Source organism: Condylura cristata, unplaced genomic scaffold (genome assembly GCF_000260355.1).
Source record: "Condylura cristata isolate star-nosed mole 26May11 unplaced genomic scaffold, ConCri1.0 scaffold00030, whole genome shotgun sequence".
NCBI lineage: Eukaryota > Metazoa > Chordata > Mammalia > Eulipotyphla > Talpidae > Condylura > Condylura cristata.
In genome coordinates this window covers 17,922,928-17,944,758 of record NW_004567131.1, presented here as the reverse complement: position 1 = coordinate 17,944,758, position 21,831 = coordinate 17,922,928, and the positions used below count along the sequence as shown (strand labels likewise).

General features: G+C 39.7%; 1 protein-coding gene across 2 annotated transcripts in view; it reads left to right on the top strand.

Moving 5' to 3' along the window:
- BEND7 (BEN domain containing 7) overlaps positions 1 to 21,831 on the top strand; it is a 69,290-nt gene that overhangs the window by 34,092 nt on the left and 13,367 nt on the right. For both annotated transcript variants that reach the window (XM_012731232.1, XM_012731233.1), the window contains exon 5: positions 1,950 to 2,175. In XM_012731232.1, coding sequence (XP_012586686.1) covers positions 1,950 to 2,175 — 226 coding nt within the window. The remainder of the gene's footprint in view (positions 1 to 1,949; positions 2,176 to 21,831) is intronic.

Here is a 21,831-nt window from a genome sequence, read left to right as displayed (position 1 = left end):
ACACCTACTTCTTCTGTGTAGGATGAAAGATCTCTAAGTCAGTACTGGACGTTTTGAGTGAATTCTTACACAGTGTGTTGCTGATTCTGAAAAATATCTAGTGGGCCATAATGGGTTGTTTAGCACTTTGAACACAAAACAGTTCATATTCTCATGAGAAATACAAACTCCCAGCTAAATAAATGCAGTGTAAAAAATGCCAAGATTATAGTTCACAGAAAACACTATGAAGAACGAGTTCTGCCTCACGACTAGCTTGGGTCAGTATTTCTCAATCCAGGACTGAAGTCCCACAAAAGGTATAGCCCTAGCTCCCAACATCCTCTTTTGCAAAATTTTACCAGCAACAGGATGCAACCTGGTAGTACTGCTTTCATAGTGATATTTACCAAGCTTGCAAAGAAGAGTAGCTGAATGGCACAGTCATGCAGAGAAAAGAGATGACTTTCTCTGGTTGATGAGGTGAAGAAACCCACTTGGGAGGGGCTGGGCCAGACCCTTCCCTGATCCTTGGAATCAGTTAAGCCCTGCCCCCTGTCTTCACAGTAGCATGCCAGGCATTTGAGAAGCACAGGCTTTGACAAGAACAGAAATCCCTATTCTCTAAGAGAAAGCTAATTCCAAATCTTTTCTAGTATGAGTTAAAAAACCTCAAGTAGTACCAGGTGATAAATACACAGTGATACATACGTAATCAAAGAGTAAACTTTTGTAATACATCCTACTTAAGTGACTTTTTCTCCTGACCTTTTTCCTAATGAAAGTTTACCAATTGCATTCCTTCATATTAAAATTGCTTTTAGGTTTATGTTATAATCAACAGCAAATAACCTAGTAACATAGATTAGGACTAACGAACTTTTATTTACTCTACAAGAATTTATTGAGTGCCTACTATGTGCCAGGTCCTAGCATCAGGAATGGCTCCAGTCAACTAAATAATTACAATACAGAAAAACATTTAGTAATCATGTGAAAGAAACAGCAATGAGAAATAATAATACATAGCCACCTCCTTCAGAAGGAAGGAGTTAGGAAAAACTTTGCAAAGAAAATGATATGAGCTGGGTTGGGAGGTGAAAAGGCAGGTCACAAACATCCTTAGCACACTGGTAAGGATATAATATTATTGTCTGCGTTTCTAACGTGGTAGGGTAGAGCCTAAGTTGAAAGGCACCTTACAGACCTTGTTGTTCCAGGATCCCAGTCAGGAAGTCCCAGACAGGGAAGCATGCTGCTAATGCATTGCTTTCCCATTGGTACTCTGAAACAAAACTTAAGATTTTTTTTTCCTCCCAAAATTACAGTTAAAGAGTGTCTAAACAGCCTGGGACACCTGCTCCTTGTTTTTATTTATTTTATTTATTTTATGTGCTAGTCTACATAGTTTTCCTTTGGAGAAAAATATATAGCTGAAAACTACTGGCATAGTAAGAGCAAGGGACACGGGGTATGGGGGAGCCCGTATTTAGGCAAATTAATTTAATTGTTTAATGTGGGCTCTGTGAACTGTAATGCACTGAGCACATTAAAGTTGTTTTTAAGTCATTTTTACTATGATCTCTGTGTCCAAGTCCTTTCTTTTTAAAGATGAAGATATTAGCCAGAAGCCTCAAGTCCCCTGTAACTCTAGAATTACAGTTTTGTGGTTATCCAGCCTTCTCTTGTTTATTTCTACAGTCAGAATGCTTTTTCAGTGTACTTCTTTCCTTTCCTTTTTACAAGACTTAATATTGGAATTATAACATCTCATTTATGAATTATAACTAGTAATTGGTTTTACAACTTGCATATACTGGCATACAAAGCTGAGACTGCATTGTTTGCAGGATATGGACATTTCAATAGCTATTGATGTTTTGTTGTTGCTGTTGTTGTTGTTGCACATATGTCCAAAGTCAAATGCTTCAAATCTTGCTTTTAATGAAATATTTATATTCTTTTGGTAGCCAGAAGTGCAACTTGCTGAAGGCTTTGATGTGTTTATGCCTAAATCTCAGCTGGACTCTATATTGTCAAACTACACTCGCTCAGGAAGCCTTCTGTTTAGAAAACTGGTGTGTGCATTTTTTGATGACAAGACTTTGGCTAACTCCTTACCCAATGGGAAGAGGAAAAGAGGACTCAATGACAACCGGAAAGGCCTAGACCAGAATATTGTGGGTGCAATAAAAGGTTGGTCTGCATCATTTCCTTCTATGGGTTCTTTATTGAGCTTTGCCTTCATTCATAAAGATGCACTTGAAATTGTAGTGAACTCACTAGAGGCTAACCTAATTTGCCATTGGCAGGTTACCTATCACATGGCTTTTGCTTGTGAGCTCTGTTACTCAGTACTCCAAATATTGCTGGAATTTGTTATTTAAAGGTGATGTTTTAATTTGCTAAATAATAATTTAAGAGCCAGTTTGATCTGCTGCAAAGCCAAAGTACTTTTAATTGACTTTTAAAATGAAGGTATTTTTTCCTCATTAATTTCTAAGAACATTACAAAATATGATTTCAACTAAATTTTTAGTGGCAAAGAAGAAAGCTCTAATGCATTTTATAAAAAATAAAGTGAAACAGTTCTCCAAAGTTCAAAAGTTGCTCTACCAGGTCATGGCTTCTAAAAGAATATTTTAAATAGAAGGGAACCCACTGTGAAGCCAAACACTGTGTAACCCTACACATTCTTGGCCTTATCTGCTCCCTCTGGTCTCATGGAGTCACAAAGAAGACCTTGGCTTGTCTCCCTCTTAATGCCTATGAACGTGTCTGAACTCAGCTGCCTTCCAATAACCATGAAGGTGCACATGTAAGTACATCTTCATTTATATCCAGTTCCACATTTTAGACCTATTTCTGAATCTTGCAGTGACCTTATTTAGTACTCCAGTAAGTATAATTTTAGATAATAGAAGTATTTAAATGTTATTTTCATAAAGACTTCATAAAGGTCCTTGTTAACATGACGATCTGTGCTAGGGATGTTCTGCACAACCTGCATTTCCATGTTGTATATGGACTGGGATTAGACACAGGGACCTGCCTCCCTACTCCTGCGCCCCATTAGCTTGCAAAATGAATAAGTGAATTTTGTAATACTTAAAGGACACTTGGGAACCCACGATTAACTTTACAAAATAATACAGTTTTTAAATGGATTAGCAAATACCAGACACCCTTTGTTCATGGCCAGAAGGACATAAGCCCTCATTAACAGAAAATTTTTCACTCTCCAACAGAACTTCTTCATTGAAGTGACAGTGAGTTATATTAAGTAAGAAAAGTTACAGCGATATCACAGTCTGTGCCATTCTGAAAAGAATGATTCAGCTGAAATGACATTAAAAACAAGATTACAGAATTTGAAAAATTACACTGATGTAACTAGGACCTGCTGAAATGAAGAAGGGTCTCTAGTCAGGCTCCATATGGCCGGGGTGTTCTGAAGCACGAAGGTCATGGCCAATGATGCTTTTTCATGCTAAAGCTTGTCAATACACAGAAATGTAGCCAGAAATTCTTTTCCTTTTTTTTTTTCAGGGCAGTATATTAGTTAGCACTATGAAAGCATTTGGAAATTAAGGAATGGTGAATAACCACATTCAGTTTAATGATAGAAGAGCTACCACAATAGTATATGGTAGTGAAATGCATCATTACAAGTAGGATTTATCCCACCATTTCCAATTTTTCCCACCATTTTTAATCTGGAGTGCATAGTATACAATAATCTTGAAAAATATATTCCAAACAGAAGTGCTTTATTTTTTCTTCACAGTCTTACTCTCCCATAAGCTACCAACAGCCTTAATAAAAAAGATTATGTAGCCCCTTGTTTCTTTGCAATGTTTATTTAGACATATTTTGATTTTGATTTTTTCCCAGATACAGATACAGATATATATTGAGATATATATATATGTATATATAATCAGATTTGTCTTTCTTATAAGAATATTCTGTTCATAGTAGCCAGCCAACATTTTTACCTGATTTATCCTGATAATTTCCTATAAGCATCTTGAGGACAGGTTATCTTAAATATTTTTTATTACTTATACTTCACTGAGAGCTTTGCACAGAATAAAGTTTCATAAATAGGTGTTGAGTGAATCAATATACATTTTATTTTCCATCTTGACTTTGACCTTAATTTATTATTACAGTGGATCTACTACTAAAAATTCATTCTCATGTTTTCCTATAACTAATATGAAGTGACCAACATCAAAATGTAAATTTCTATCAGTTAATAAAATGCCAATGAAAGCAAAAAAATGGAAATCAAAATTTAGTATAATTTCAGTACAACTCTCTTAAGTCCCTGATATTTTTTCCTTCACACACTATATATAATTTCACTAGTTAAAAGTCTATTAACCTACATAGGAAAATCTAAAGTGATTTTTGGAAGAATCTATTAATTGAAGGTCTTACAGAATACCTATTGTTTCTTGATATTGGTAGACAGTAAGTCTTTTGAATCTAAATAATCTGAAAAGTGACAGAATGGTAGCATCATAATGCTACTATTGCTGTCTACTACATACTTGGCAAATACTTTACAAATATTAAGTCTTCAGTCTTTTTTACTCAGTCATTTATGAAATAGTCTGCCAATACTGTATAACTTAAAAAGTCAATACATGTATAAAGATTGATTGGTTTTATAAAATCTTAGAAGTAAAAATACCAGTGGGACTGAAGTTTGTTTCAAACAAATTAATTAGGCTGTTTAGGACAATAAGAGGAAAAATGATGAATGAAATCTATAAAACACAAATAGGAACAGACTGAAAAGGAAAATGGTAAGATTACCAACAAAGCTCTCTATAGTGATAATTTTAGTATTCCCCATGACAGGTATCTTAAAAATAAAATAAAAATCTCTTTGTAGAAGTCAGATTTTTCACATATTATTATCTGTTTGATAGTGACACTGGTAATTCATTTATAAGTATGGCCCAAGGCATTAGTGGTATAGACTCTTCAATTAGAGTACCTGAGCACTTCGAGTTTGATGCTGGAAAAAAGCAAATCTTACTACCATCTCCCTGGTGGCACAGTGGGTTAAAACATAGCAATCCAAAGCTAACCACAGTCACTTCAGCACAAGTTCAATCCCCAGCCAGGGAGCTCACTCACATGGCGTAACAGATCTCTCCTGTCTCACCCACTGCTCCCCTCAGCAGTGTAGTTCATCAGTCTGCCTGTTCTGCTCCCCGTTCTGTCTCTGGAGAATCCTCTTACCACCCCTGCACCTCTGGCCTGTACCCCAGTTCTGTATGCGTGAATAAATAAATCATTGAAAAAAAAAGACTCATTACATGGAGTCTTAGGCTTAGGATAGATTAGTGTGTTGGATTTGATTTGAAAGAGATTTTATAGCTAAAATACAGTATAGAAGATAATTCCCAGTTATGCCCTCTTAACTTCATGCTGTACGTACTGAAGCCATTCGATTCTTGATACCAGTAGACTATACAATTTGACTCAGTGAGAGTTAGCTAAAGACTAACCATCAGATCTCTGAATGGACTTCAGAGAATAAATAACTGTGGTAAAGCAACTATTAGAACCTGAGTCATGATTTTTAAGTCCTCTTCATGCTATCAGTTGAGAAAGTTTAATTACAATAAAACTCTAGTGGATGTTTAATACATCCTTCTAAACACACTAAAATACAGCCAGCATTCAAAGAAAACCATGTTTCTTGTCAAATACACAGGCTAGTCCACGGTCACTCAATGCAAAGCATGCATGCAACACCAAATGCTGTCCTCCCAGGAGCATTCATTCTGGTGGGTGGCCAGGTTAGCCAGGAGGGGCCAGAATATCCCTTAGGGGATACTCATTGGCTGTTGGTACTCCAGAAACTGCTTCTTACAGAAGACATCTCACATTTCACATCACCCATTCAGAGGCTCACTGATTACCAAACCTTTCACTTTTGCCCAGCAACCCTAGTCTTGTAAGGTCTATGCTAGCCATTTTGGATTACCTTTATTTTCTATTTTTCTAGTATATCATTATTCACTTCCTTGGAATCTAATCAAGAAAAGTGAATAGCTGTTTTATATTTGATCTCATGTAGAGTTAGTACAGTTAGGTAGAATTTATATCTGATTTATTCTTTACTTCTGGATAGTAAATTCTATTTGCTCTCCGAACTTGGGTTTGAATACCTCCCACAGTGTTGATTTTATTTCCATTTGTAATTGAGGAAACTGACACTACAGGGAATTAAATAAACTCACTTAACTTATAATGCATTGCTAGTAAGTAGTAGAGCCAGAATTTAACCCTAGGTCCTCGGACTCTGAAGTCATCACATAGTATACTTAATTCCCTCTATAAGAGGTGTTTGAAAGCGGGGTGAGGGGAGATGTCCAAGTTTAAGCTTCTGTCTTAAGCCTTAATATTTTGGATTCTTTCTAAAACCCAGTAGGCAGGTGGACATATTAATTAATACAGCCAGTCCACTTTGTGTGCTCAGATACAGGATGAGTTTCTGGGCAAAGTATAGCTAGATTAGTTATGAGTATAGGTCTTCTCTGAAGACATTGAGCATCAGCCCCATCATACTGGGAAAAAAACAGAAGCTTTATCCCTCCCCTAGGGATTAAGATACTTTCGAGATTGTCAAATTCACAGAACCACAGAAAAAGAGCTTGATAGTTGCATGCATATAGTTTTTTTTCAAAGTTGTAAGTTACTCTTCTTAAAATGGAGGCCCATTACAGGCAGGTTTTGCTGAATATTGTCCCTTCTGTGTGTGTGAACATACACATTCAGGCCTTTCCAAATGGTTCTCCAATTTCACTCTGTATTAGAACAACCTGAAGTACTGGTTCAAAATTCACTTTTCTGGGTCCCATCCTCAGAAGTTGATTTCAGCAGGGTGGGGTGGTCCCAGAGATATGTATGACTTTGGAACAGACCACTGCAGGTGGCCCTTGAAGGTAGTTTTTAGACCATTCTCAGAGAGACTGCGCCATCCCTGTACCTTGAAAGTCAGTCTCTATCAGTAGCACAAGACTGCTCTCCTGTGAGATTTCATTTTTGTCTTCTGTTCTTCAAAGAGAACCCCATTTTAAAAAGACTGCTCGGCCTCTCTCCTGGAAGAAATGAGAAGATCGCATGTGTCAACAACTCTCATCCTTTCAATTTCTGGGCTTTAGAATGATTTTTTTGTTGTTTTACCCAAAGGACCTGGTTTCAGACCTGCCTACAGTGCCTCACCAGCACTTGACTGTAATTGCTTGGTTTGCAAGGTGGAAGAAAGACACTTCAGACTTCAGCATCACCCTAGTATGTGGATCACTAAACAAAAGCTGTACAGATTCTGTAGTGCCTAATCATTACAAACTTGAAGAAAATGTAGTCTCTGTTCTTGGCAAGCTTTCAGCCAGTCTCCTTGATTGTTTATTTTGAAGCACTTGTTCAGCCAACTTCTTCATCAAACAGTATGATACAGAAGATACAGTCTTTGCTGCTGTTTCAATCCTGGATAAGTCATGAAAACACCAAAATGTTGGCAGTGTTTTCACTGACCTCACAAACTTAGAGATGTACCACAGGCATGAGATTTAACAATAGTGTTTATTACCTACCCACTGTGAGCCAGGAACTGTTGACATCAAGCTCAGTAAGGCATGGCCCCTGACCTTAAGGAATGTGCAGTCTAGTGGAGCTACAGACACAAAAACAACGAGCCATAATACAGAACCATACTCCAAGATAGAATAAAATAAATGCCAAGTGCCAATTACTGAATCCGGGGGGAGGGGGGAAGCACAGAGGATGTAAATCTCTATAAGAGAAGTCCTCACTGGTGTGTGACATCTAGCCAAACCTTGAAGAATGAGAAGTGTATCTAATACAAAGAGAATAGAAAAGGTTAACTACAGAATAAGTTTAATGAAGCTTAAACAAAATATTGTGTGAAAGCCTTTTGCCTCCAGAACAGACTGAAACCTACTCTGATTGGCGGACCCTGAGCCCTCACCAGCCTGTTTACCTTAAAGTGTTTAACTTCATGCATAAACGCCAGTGGACTCAGATGTAGTTCAAATACAGCTTAAAGTTGCTTCTCAAAGTTGCTCAGACCCCCATCCCACACCTGATGATCAGAATTCTTGGGGTTGAGCCTGCAAGAGGCCACAACCCAACTGTTACTAGTTTTTCCTAAGCCCAGTAAAGGGAAATCTCATCTTCCTTAGAATGATAGGTTCTTCTGCTTGCTACGTAAAGGAGCAAATAGAAATGTACAGAACTCTGTTAAGAAGGTTGTGGCTTTTCTTAATCTTTCCTCAGCCTATCACATAATGGGCAGGGACCATGTGTGTATGCGTTAACTTGCAAAGGTTAAAGTCTAACTCCCAGTTACAGAACTTCTACAAAACCAGTATTTTCAACACTTGTTAGAGTTGATAAAAACAGCCTCCTGTCAAAAAAGATTATTTCAGTAGCACAAACAAGGCCACTGTAGCATAGCTGTTCACTGTGCCATGCTCTGCCACCCTTCCCCTTGTTGACAGTGTGGATTTGTATATTTATTATGACAGTTTTCTGGCAGCTGCAAGTAACATGTACTGAGGAAGTGGTACAACAGCACCATATGGGCTAGCCAGGACTCCGAAGATAGGAAAGTGTTTTCTGCATCGCCCATCCTTTTCTTTAAATGACTGAATTGTTTGTTCTGAGGTGCTCACCAACATCTTAAGGTGAATCCTAATGTATAAAGTAGGAACTCCCTCCAAATTTCTTGCCCTTTGTAGGGAAGCAGAATTGTAAAATAAGTCCAGAATTAGTAGGTTATATCCTTCATAGCTCTTCTCCTGAAACTCTAGTTGGTGCTTATAATCTGGTAAATGTTTCAGTTCCATTCCATGAATAGTTATTGTTTATACATACATGGTAAGAATCAAAAATTTGAGACTGAGGAATTAATGCTTCCTGTATCTTTCTCCACTACAGATGGATATGGAAATAATCTTGGAATATCTGTAGTCACCATTGTACACTGGACTGATGGTAAACCCACAGAAAAACTAAGATTATATGTCAGCTTCCATTAAGAAAACCCCTTGAAAATCCATAGGGCTCATTTACAGTTGAACTGAAACCTGTCCTTGATTTTGGTTGTATTATGACATCTCTGTGTAAGACATCATTGCTTCTCTCCTATTAAAAGCACCTTTAGACGTAAGGGGTGCTGCTTCTTGAAACTGGTTCTTCCTGCTGACTGCTCCCTACAGTTAAGTCTTCTTACATTGACTGTTTTCAGGTTCTTCCTTGCAGCCAGCTCTTGCTTAGATTTTGACACATCTGCTTGGTCAGTTCTTGGTTCTTCCCAGAATCTCAGTGTTCTCTTATCAACCCTGTCCCTTTGATCACAGAGTAAATCCAGCATTGATTATTTTAAATACATTTCTCCTCAGATCGCTTCATCATCACATGTACCATCTTGAATCGACAGCCAGGTACAATGAAATGGGGCAAATCCTAATTAGATATGTGGACAGAAGCCAGGAGCAAATGAGATAGTTGGCAGCAGTGCCTGCAACACAGGACATCCTAATTTAACTGGAGGACGAAGGACCCTGTCCTGGTTTCTTTCTAAAAGAAAGTTGGGCGTGGTCTTGTGACCCACACAGATCACCTAAAAATGTGTAGCTTCTAGCACTATAACCCCATTGCAACTGCATTCTTTTTGACAGGGGCATCAACATTCTCCCAACTTTCCAAGTATGAAAACCTAGTGTTACCTTATTTTTAATCCTTTGCCTCTAGTCCCACTCAGTTCCCCAGCCCTTTCAATTCTTTCTATCCTTTCTCTCTCTCATTGCCCTTCAACTCCGACACTGCCCTAGCCCAGTTCTCTCTCCTCTTTGTAGACAAATCATCTAGTCTCCGCCCCTCCAGCAGGATGGTGCCCAAACCTGCACTGGTTTCCCCATCTCTGACTTCCTGTGCCACATATCACCTTTATAGCGCTTAGCAGTGACTCTAAGCCTTTGCTTCATTACTCAGGGTTTATGTGGAAGATGATCATATCAGTCATTGCCTGAACTGGGATATTTTTGTGGGTGAAAATGGTACTGTTATTACTTTCAGTACCCTGGCCCAGACAGGATGCACAGTCACCCTACTTGTGTTGGGTGTCTCATCTTCCCGCAGAGTGAGATCACGTTTTGTACTTGCTTTGCACACCCCCTGACATGTAAAACAGTGTCACATAATTAATAACCAATAAATAGGAGAGGGAAGGAAAGGGATGGAGTTTTTCTTCACTGAAAACAAGTTAGTTCCTTAAAAATCAAAACACAGCTCACTACTTGGGATTTATACAGGGCATGAATAGCAGCATAACCTCACAACTTCTCCATGACAAGTTGGAAAAGAGAAACTGACACTCAAGAAAGAAAAATAAATTTGAAGATTAGAAGAAACAACAGCAGCAGATGGATCAAATGAAACAGAAATCAATTGATCAAACAGAAATCAAGGACAGTGTCAGTCCAACGCATCATGGTGATTCCAGATACAAAACCAAATCTGTATTTGTCTGGGGTCCTAAAAGCACTGATATCATTAACTATCAAAGCAACATCCATTATATGCAATATGGAACGTGCAGTCTGGCACACTTTGATTCATGCCAGAGAGCAACTGACTTTAAAAGGTAAAGTATTACAATTACATTGTGGGATTTGATTTAAATAAACTCAATGACAGAATCCAAAGGCAAGTTAAATGTGCTATGTCCTGTTTTCACAATTTCAAGACTTATACATCAGTATCCACCCATGTGTGTGGTTTTTTGGTTTTGGTTGTTTTGTTTTGGCATACATCTTTGTTGTTCTGGTCCCTCAAAAAGAGCATCAAAGAAAAGTTAAAGAATTTTTTACTGTCAGACTCAAAATGTGAACCCAATTTTTTCCTAAAGCCGACTGATCTCAGAAGGGAATTGTCACTATTTAAAAAGAACAGAAAGTGAAATCCTGCCTGTGAGGCATCAGCCCTGTCCTGGTGCCCAACTTCTGACGTCCGCTGCACAGCAGCTCGGGTCAATACAGGCAAGGAGCGTGTGTCTGGCTCTGGTGCCCTGCCCCTCACAGGCGGCCCTCCCACCACCACACTGCTGTCCAGCTCCTCACACCTGTTCTTCCAGGCCTGGCTGCTCTGAGTGGAGGTGGCTATGAGGGACAGATAACCCCCCAGCTTCCTGCATGTGCCCTAGCTTAGTCTGGGACTATGGGGATCCCTCCCCAGCTCCTTTGCTGGGGAATGAACTTGGTTCCTCATGAAGGTCTTGGAAAGTTCCTATGCCAAGAAGCCCTGGCTTTAAAAACTCAGAAAACTCAGTCCTCTCTCTCCTTATTTCGTTATTGTAGATATAGCACAGAAGTGTTCTGTGGTGCAGTGCTGGGGCAAAGGCAGGAGCATCAGTGACCTGTGGGCTTCACACTCCTTACCTGCTACCTATTTGAGCTGAAGATTCTCAGTCTTTTACATTTTGCTGTGCTTGAGCCTCAAAACTAAAATAATAGTGATAATGCTATCTCCACCATGCCTCCCAAGTAGCGTTCCTATAAATCAAGTGGATTTGTGATTTTGAAACATTTCTCTTTGCCAATAAAAGGATAAAATAGTAAATAAACACACCATTACATCAAAGCTGATTGTAGCCCAGATCTTAGTTTTTAGCAGATATCATTTCTTTGCAACACACCTGACATGTTAAACATAGATGTGTTTTGTATAGCCAGCCAGTGTTAATTGTGTTTCCCAGTAGTCGTTTTATAAATGAGCTCTGCTGTGGGCTTTTTTAAATTGAAGTCAATTGAAACTTAACTTATTAGAGAAACCTCTAAAAGAACTTTCTTTTAGACTGAGACACCATTGTAACAAAGCTGAAAAAAGAAGATAAGAGGTTTTACTCCATTCCACCACCCTACTATGTTCTCAAATCTTTGAGAATCTCTGTGATTAAATAAGACTGTTCAGACCTCAGTGTCCCACTGGTTTGGGGATGATGAAAAGTGTAGGTTTACCCCTGCCTCTGCCACTCAAGATCTAAAAACATTTTCTCTGGAAAAAAATAAAGTACATTTTGGCTAATTGTTAGTCTTTCTCCATTCAGAAATTATAAAGCTCAGTAATTTTAGTTCAGATTTGCAGAAATAAACCTATAGAATTAAATAAATATGGCTAGGAATCAATTTTAGCTAATTCTGTGGGTTTACGAGCTTAGGCCCCTTTCATTACACCAGTTGAAAATTGCAACCCCACACAAGGAGCAGCTCTGTGGGCTGGAGTGATAGGAGAGCAGAACTGTTTGCATTGCTCTATTTCCTGAAAAATTTTTTTTAATTTTATAACAGTTTATTTTTACATCATTTTGTACATTTTTTTTTCCATCTCAATTGTAATCCCCGCAGGTTTCCCACCACCAAGTCACCTGTGTGCCATCACCATTATCCCGTGCACTTCCCTCTATTTCCTGAAATTTATTTTTAATTCAAAAACTTTCCTTAGTTGATGAACTATGCTAAATCTTCACAGTTAAATCAAATCTAAAGTGAACCTCAGGGCTCAGGATATTTCAAGACCTCTGGCTCCTTACTGCAGAAATTCTTCCTTCAGTTCTTCAAAGTCACAGAGCAGAGACAGAAGTTTCTCAGATCTCTCCTTTCAGAGACCATGCTCTCAGAGTGCCTGTTATGTGCCAGCGGCGTGTGAGAGCCCTGACCTCCACTCTCGCAGATGCTGTTACTATTTAGATGCTTTTTATATAGGGTCTAGCTATTACTTTTGAAGCCCCTTGTTAACAATCTGGGAAGGCCTTACCTGCGCAGGTCATATCTGCTAGAATCTGAAGGAGGGTGGGCAGTCTTCAGTCTCTTCCAGCAGACAAAGCTCCGCATCCTCTGTCAGGCAGCGCTCTTAATGCCTGCCCCAGCAGAGGGTATGTGCACTTGAGATGTGGTCTGGGTCGATGTTTTCACAGCACGCTTAGGATTTGTTCACTGACCGAGAGAATAGCATTCCCCCAGAAAGGGAGAAGTCTCAGTCCGAAGTGAAAATGCTAGTGTTACTCTTCATCTCCAGCATGTTGACATCCTCCCAGATCCACTGTCTCCCCACCCTAGCACTGAGATTTAAAACAATTTATGTTTATTTCACACCTACTCTCCCTTATTACTATCATTTTTTTTTTTTTAGTCAAAATGTTCTTCTACCCTCCATTCCCTTTCTCTTCTTCCTTTTTCCTCCTTCAGAAGGGAACTCACCAGGAGCTGGGGTGAGTCTTTCCCATTCAAGCATTTCTATTTTACTGCTCATATGGGTGCCTGGAAGCCACGTTGACTGTGCTTTTGTGAATGTAAGAATCTATGTACAGGGCCTCATACTGTACTCGGTCAATTTCATGTTCTCTTTCTGTGTCTAGATTTGTCCACACCAATACTTACAAACATAGTTTATTCAGTTTGACTACTTATCGCTATATACCTAAATTCCCTTCTCTAGTTTTCTGTCAAGAGATAAGCCATCAGGTTGGTTCTGTATCAGTAGCAGTAGTCACTGACAGCTGCTGTTTTCCTGGGTCTCGCAGGTGACGACCCACAGGAAGTGGAACTGAGTCACAGGGTATAAGCATCTTCAGTTTCATTAAGCATTGCCAAACGATTCTCTAAAGTGACGGCTTTCATTTATGTATTCACCAGTCTTATATAAGAAATCCTACTTTTCTTCATCCGACAACATCTGGTACTAGCAAAGTTTAATTTTTTCCAGTCTGATGGGTCGCAAATGGTACCTCAGTGATTAATGGCTGAGCATCAGCATCATTTCATAGTTATTCATTTTTGGTTATTTTCTTCAGTGAATTTCCACTGTTTTCCTTTTTTTTATTCCAATTAGGTGACTGTTTCCTCAGTGACATGTGAATTATTTTGTCAGTTATATGTTACACACATTTTCTCTCATTTTCCAACTTGTGAAAATTTTGCATATGAAATCTTTTATTATACTGAAGTTTAAATGTAATGGTCAAGTAGATTTCTTTATGCTTTTTGCCTTTTTTGGTGCCCATTTTAAAAAAGTCTCCCTACCCTAATGATATAGTGATACTTCTCTTACTATTTTCAACAAAGTTCTAAAGTTTTCATTTTTTATACTCAGGCCTTTCATCCACCTGGAATTTGATTTTGCCTTCAATGAGAGGGAGGAATTGAATTTATTTCTGTCAGGATATGCATTTTAACACCATTTTTTTTCTTTTTCTTTCTTTTTTTTCCTTCATGAGCTGTAATTCCACCCCTGTCATATCCTGACTCCCACTTTATGTATATTTACACTTGGCCTGCTCTCCACCTCTGAGAATTACTAGAGCTTACATTAACTTGGCTTTGTGATACTTCTCATCCTTAAAGGTGGTGTCATCTCTCTCCTCAGTCCTTGCCTTCTGCTTTCACTTTCTTCTTCCTCAGGTTCCACAGTTAGTAATTCTTTAACTGAGGGTCTGTGTGGTATATTCTTTCCATCTTTGTTCAGAAAAATGTTTTTACTTTTTACCCTCACCATTACATAACGTATAGTTTGTTAGTTGGATAATTTATTCTAGACAGAGTATTTTTTTCTTTCAGAGAAATCTGAAAATATTCCACTGACTTCTAGATTTTGCTTCTGTTGTAGGTCAGCTATCACTTACTCTGTAGTCTTCTGACAGATATCTGCCTCTTCTCTTTAGTTTACTTTAACATGTATTTGCTTTTGACATTCTCCAGATCTATTTGCAGTAGATTTTGAGAAATGTCTATACTACTTCCCAGAAGTGCTGGACCAGTCTACATTCCCACCATCAGTGTACAAAGGTTTCTTTTTCTCCACATCCTTGCCAGCCCCTTGTTTCTGCTCCACTTTCTGATATGGGCCATTCTCATGGGTGTAAGATGGTATCTCATTGTGGCTGTATTCGCATTTCTCTGGTTATAAATAAGGATGAACATTTTGTGTGTGTGTGCGTGTGTGTGTGTGCCTCTTGGTCTTCTTTAGAGAAGTGTCTATTTAGTTCTTCTGCTCATTTTCTGATTGGGTCATTTTTTTTATTAAGTTGTGTGAGTTCTCTGCAGATATTAGTCCCTTGTCAGATATCTGATGTACAAATACTTCTCCCTTTCACCAGTGTGTCTTCATTTCAACAATAGCCTATTTTTCTGTGCAAAAGCTTTTTAGTTTGATGTGGTCCTATTTAATTTTGCTTTGTTTCCCTTACTATTGTAGTAGAATTCCCAGAGACAATGTGAAACTAATAAGGAGTGCTTCACCTACATTTTCTTCCATGAATTTTTATCATTTGAATTATGGTTAAATCCAAGTCTATAATCCATTTTGAGTTAATTTTTGTGTATGGTGTGATAATGGTGCGCTAGGTTTACATTTTTGCACATGGCTGTCCAGTTGAAGGCTTTCCCAAGATCCTTTGTTGAAGGCTTTCCTTCTCTGTTGTGTGCTCTTGGTTTTTTTTGACAGAGATTAACTGTTCATATAAGTGTGGGTTTATTTCTGGGCTCTTACTTTTATTCCATTGGTCTATGTGTCTGTTTTTTTTTTTTTTTTCCAGTACCAAACTGTTATGATTACTGTAACTTTGCAGGCTACTTAGTTTCTACCACTCACAATTCTAGTTGTATATTGTACATTAGGGCTACTTTACCTCCTGCTGCTAAACCCTAATTGTTTGCTCATCTGAGGAAAAGGATCAGGGTCTAGCCTATCCCTTTGTGCAATCTGTGTCCAGGCTTCCCTGCATTCAAGTGGCTATCTCCTCCCCACTCAAGTTCGGGCTTCCAGGGCACAAAACAGGTACCAAAATTACCATCCACTTTGCCAACAAGGACCAGGAGTGTGGGTGAGCTCACAGAAGCATCCTTAAACTTAACCAGCTTGCACACTAACCAGCTGCTTTTGGCTTTCCATGCTTTCCAAGGTACCTTTTGCTTAGTTCTTAGTACTTGGTTCTAGCACCTTTATTTATGGAAGCTCTGAGTGACAGCATCAGATGTCCCCAGTGCTAGAAAGATAACCTGCCCATTGCACATTGTCATGCTAGTTTATTTATCAGTTTCTCATAGGTTTACTTAGTGTATGTTAACTTCTCAAACTCACCCCTGTGTGTATCTGATAAAATAATTTTATTTCCAAATCTGCACAACAGAGCGCCAGTTCCTAGACCAGTAACAATTATACCAAGATATGGGGATTAAGCCCTATACCATAAACCAGACTTATTTAACTCTTTACATTTTTTTTTTTAGATTTATTTATTTATACATACAGAACTGGGGTACAGGCCAGAGGTGCAGGGGCAGTGAGAGGCTTCACCAGAGACAGAGTGGGGAGCAGAACAGGCAGATCGATGAAGTACACTGCTGAGGGGAGCAGCGGGCGGGTCAGGAGAGGTCTGCCACACCATGTGGTCACCTCTGGGGCAGGCGGGAATCGAACTCATGCGGAAGTGGCTTTAGATTCTCAGTGCAGTGCTTTAACCCACCGCGCCACCAGGGAGGGCCAACTCTTTACATTTTTTTATGGTGCCTAACGACCATCTTTATTATTTTGGTTAATGATTAGAATGGTTATCAAACCAACAATTTATAGGTTTTGTTCGCTCCATAAAATTGGAGAATAGTATCATGAAAGAAAATGCTATATTAGAACCATACAGAATTTGAGCCAAAGTCATCAGAGTTGACAGTGTCTGTGCTCCACCTTATCCACGTGCTCCTTTCCTTGCCACAGACTAAATGTCTCCTTGACCTGGATCATCTCAGACCCCACCAGTTCTCTCTTCCCCTAGCATCCATCATGCTTCTGTTTTGTTACTGAAACAAATACCCATCTCCAATTTCACGTTAAAAATTAAATAATTTGTATGGATAATAGTCCCTATTAGCTGTGCAGTCTGGGGCTGGCTACTTAACCTGCCCATATTTTGATTTTGTGCTCTTTAATATAGGATCTCGATACCTGCCCCATTGAGTTTACTACAAAGATTAAATAAGAGATATATAAAGTGCTTAGCATATGGGACATTTCCAATAACAACTTTCAAAAAGCAAGAGGAAAATGTGGATGTTTTATATTCACTCAGAGGTGAGGAAGTTGAACATGAGTAACCTGCAGGAAATGTCTCCTCCTGCACAGGTCCCAAGTCTCCTCTCCTTTGTACCCTCCAGGACCCTACCAGAGAGTGCTCCTTCTCACCTTTGTTCCCTGCCTTTCACAAGCCCAACATTGGCAGATCTACTGAGGGACCCGGCTTTCATTTCTGCTTGATAGAAACATTGGTTTCCATTTATCTGTTTGACCCCAAGTAAAATTTAGCCATCAGATCAGAAGTTGGGCTGTCACTCCTGGCTAGAGTCTTATCTGAGATAGAGAATTCACAGTGAAGGTAGAGCTCTGTGACACCCCTGCTTCTTAAAAGTGTGACACAAGAAGAGCTTCCGGTAAAAATCCATACCATGTTCTGCTTCCCCCAGCATGGAGAGCAGAACAATCCAAATTAACAGTTTTCCAGGAACTATTGTGTGAGCAGTAGGTGTTTGGGGAGCCCAGCCAACCACTCTGTTCTCAGCATGTCACGTTCAGACATACTGCGCACTGCCGTGCTCACTGACGATCAGATCAAATGCCGCCTTGCGCAGGAGGCTTTGCCCCACCACTCGCTTATTCATTATTTATATACAATTAAGGGGATGGTTCAAATGAATGCAGGCATCTAACAAAAGTCATTATTCATGTACAGATCAAATTGAATACTTGTCATTTCCCTAGTGACTTAACACACTCTTTGTGCCTTAGGATCTCAAATTCTGTTAAGCAGAGTCGATGCTTTACCGCTTTCACTTAGTTTACGTGTTGGCCTTCATCCATTTGTTCAGATTATTAGGACTTGTTTAAAATTAGCCCTTCCCTCCCCTTAATATAGTAAAACAGGAAAGGAGGGAAATTTCTCTTTGGGACCTATTGCATTCTAAGGATGAATGCAAATTGTTCTACTATGATTCTTAATGACCCACTATTAACGTAGTAGGAAGCCCAGCGCATTAACGCAATACCTCTTTTCACATCATTACTCCTAATGGAACTGTTACCAGGATAATAGCTTGACCTTTAGCTATAGATTCAAACAGCAAAAGTATATTCTGCTTACTTGATACCCCTATTCACATACTATATTGAGCGTTTTCAGATCAATACAATGACAATCTTTTGGCCTTGTTGTAAGGCTTCATCTGCGCATGCAACAGAGAGAATCGGATTTTTATCTTCAGTAGATAGTCTAGTTAAAAGTCTCCTTTAAGTTTGAATGTGGTTTATGAAACTGAATGCCAATAATATGCCCAGTGGAAATATTTGTTTGTAGTACTTTTCAAAAAGCCTAATGCTGTGCCGTCAACAGTTCTCACAGACCCAGGAGAGTGATTACACAGCTGCTTTTTTATTGAAACCATATAAGTTTTAATTGAAGGAGAAACCAATAACCAGAAATTGCTGCTTTTTTAAGTGAGTGACAGAATCCTTGAACTCAAGATTCTATTAGAAAGCTCTGTTCTGAAGCAGGAGAATAGATTCTAGAGCCTTCCCTGTGGTTTGCCTAGTCTTAGTTGCTGACATGTGGTTGCTGGAAGTCATTTGATGTTGGCATAATCCAAATCTACTTTGCTAATTTAGAACCACTACTTTCTAATATGTTCTAATTTAGACACATGCATTTTACAATCTAAGAAAAGAGGGGTTGCTATGGAAATTAATTATATAAATAAAATTGCAAGAAGGGAGATGTTTACTTACGCAGAAGACAGTGTATTTTTCTGGTACACACTTTCATATAAACTAAAAGGGTGCTAAAAAAAAAAAATTCCTGTTTGTTAAAGCAGGATTTCAGGAGCCTTTTGGCAATTCTCTGGTTAGAAAATTTTATCATGTATATTGGATATAATAAAATCTTACTTATTTAAATATATCCTAATCAGTTAAGACTTCCTACTAATTTAGTAGACCCTTCTCTCCAATTAGCTTATATTTGTGAGCTGTTGTATTTGGTTCCATTAGAAACAAAATTGGAAAATGTTTATCAAACGTTTATCAAACGTTTTTTGAGTTCTTGGTACAGACTCTGATGCGGTGCCTTGAGGAAGACAAAATCAATGGAGACCCCTGAGTTTGTCTAGAAATCTAGTATATCGGAGAGTCAAAAGTGCACTTACACCAGGAACAGTGTCTCCTCTGCACATCTCCCAAGGGGAGCCTGCTCACTCACCCCTGCCCCACATACCAGAAATCCTGCAGCCTGGTGGATACTGTCCCCTTCCCTGAGCCTTGCCCTCATCACTCCAGCGCTACTACGCGCTGGGTCTGGGGTGGGACCTTCCCATTAGGGCTCTTAGCACAGCAGTACAGCATCCTCTCACGCCGGGTCCCGCTGTCACCTTAAATAACTGTACTGGGCCCTCCCTGGTGGCGCAGCGGGTTAAAGCACAGCACTGAGAATCTGAAGCCACTTCCGCATGAGTTCGATTCCCGCCTGCCGCCTGCCGCGGAGGAGACCACATGGCGAGCCAGACCTCTCCTGACCCGCCCACTGCTCCCCTCAGCAGTGTACTTTGTCGATCTGCCTGTTCTGCTCCCACTCTGTCTCTGGTGAAGCCTCTCACCGCCCCTGAGCCTCTGGCCTGTACCCCAGTTCTGTATGCACAAATAAATAAATAAATCTTTAAAAAAAAAAAATAAAAAAATAACTGTACTGTTGCTTGAAGCCCATGCTAGTCCTCTGACCTGTCAGCCTCCTGCCTTATCCCCAGGGACCTCCCCAGTGACCCGCCCTGCTGCTGGCCACACCTTAGCGCTCGCACCGAGTTGTGTGCTGCGCTGCTTGTATTTTATGCTCCAGCACTAGTCCGCCATCAGAGGCCCCGGCTTCCCGGCCCCCTCGTTGTTTCCATTTCTCCAAGTCTACTAAGCTTTAAGCTTTTCCTGACTTCACTTCCTTCCCAAATTGAGGGTGAGTGAGCAATAAAGAAAGCAAGCTGAAGGCATTCATTTCCACTGCCATCTTCAGCACTCTCTTCAAGAGCTTTATAACCCTCTCCTGCCGAAACTGTCCAGCAGAACCCTAACCCGACACCCACCACCCAGTGTCTCCCCTCGCAGCAGGAGCTGCAAGGTACCTGGAGGAAGCTGCCGGTCCCAAAGATGGTGCCACCATAGGTATGAAGCCCCCTCTCCTGCTGTCAACCTTTCCTTCTTAGTCTGCTGCGTTCCTGTTCAATTCTTCTCAGAAGCATTCCAGACCTTCCCCACACTGTGCCCCCTCACCACTGGGCTTGTTGAAGTTTGAGTGGTGGTCACTCCAACCTATAAACACATCTGTATCTTCCCCCCAGTCTTTCCCTCTTTTGATTCAGAGAAGGACAGTCTCCAAATTTCAGTCGCTTTCAGTGACACTTTACAAACCGCCCTTCCTGGCCCCTCTCACTGCCAGCCCCTCCCTCCTCTTCAGCAGCACTACACTGGCCTTTCCGAGACCATTGACTTGGTTCTCCTTTCTCTCTGGCCAGTCCTCAGCTGGCCTTAATCTTCTCCCTTCAAAAGTTAGGGTTCTGTATGCCTCTGCAGTTGGCCCAGTGCTCTATCCATCTGATGCTTTTCCTAGTCAGCATCTTTTCTCTCACTCAGATATGGGATCTATGTTTGTGGCCCTCAAGCCCCAGACCTCTCCTGATACACCTCACCCTTCCTTCACAAACTTACCCTTTCTTGTGTATTTTTCTCAAGTTACATGATTCACCAGAAATGTGTATTCCTGGTAATGTTGTGACTTCTGTTGGGTAGTTTGCAGGATCGCTTCTCCCATCCTCACTGACACTACCCCAACTCAGAGGACTGCAGTATTTTCCTGAAAGGGACCCCCTGCTTTCCTCCCTCAAATCTGTCCTTCTCAGAGCCGCTGTCTACCTTTCCATACAACCAAGAGGCTGTTTACATTTGTACATGACTTTTTTCCTTCTTTCAAATTATTTCCTTAGGCTAAATTTCTCAGGATAAGATTATCAATCCAAAACTCGAACAATTTTATGTTTCTCATTATATTTTACCATCTCATTTCCCCCGAAGAGTTTTGCCAGTTTATTCCAACAGTAATGTTTAAATGCACCAGATCGCCAGTTTTATCACTATGAAGTATTAACTTTTTAACACTTTTTTTTTTTACATTTAGTAGGTTTAAAGTGTGTTTTGCAATTCTTTGGCTTACATATTAATTGAACATTTTTCCCTAGTGTATTTTTGCAAAATGTACTTTGTCCGTTTATCCATGGAGACCTTTGAAGTTGCTCTTTTATTTGAATGAGGTCTTTATATGGTGGTAGATGTTGACCCTTTTCAGTCATGTTTTATGCAGCTAGGTTTTTTCATTCTAATGAAATGTTTACTTTTCAGTAGGAAATTTACATCTTTATTTAGTTGAACCTGTTAACATTTTCCTCTATCATGTCTTTTTAAAAGAAACCTTTGAAACATGAAAACTACCAGTATTTTAAATACCAAGAAGGCAGTGCAGTGCGACTGCATGCCAGATCCTCATCTTACAGAGAGCAAGTTGAAAAGACCGAGTTTGAAAGTGTTCAGGAATCAAGAAGCAGAAACGCCAGCAGCAGCCCCCATGAGTTCAGTCACATTCTGCAGCTTTAATCAGAAACTCTCTCTTCTCTTGTCCTGTCATGTGACTCTCCATAGTTTCTTTTGTGCTTAATAAGTAGCCCTTCCCTA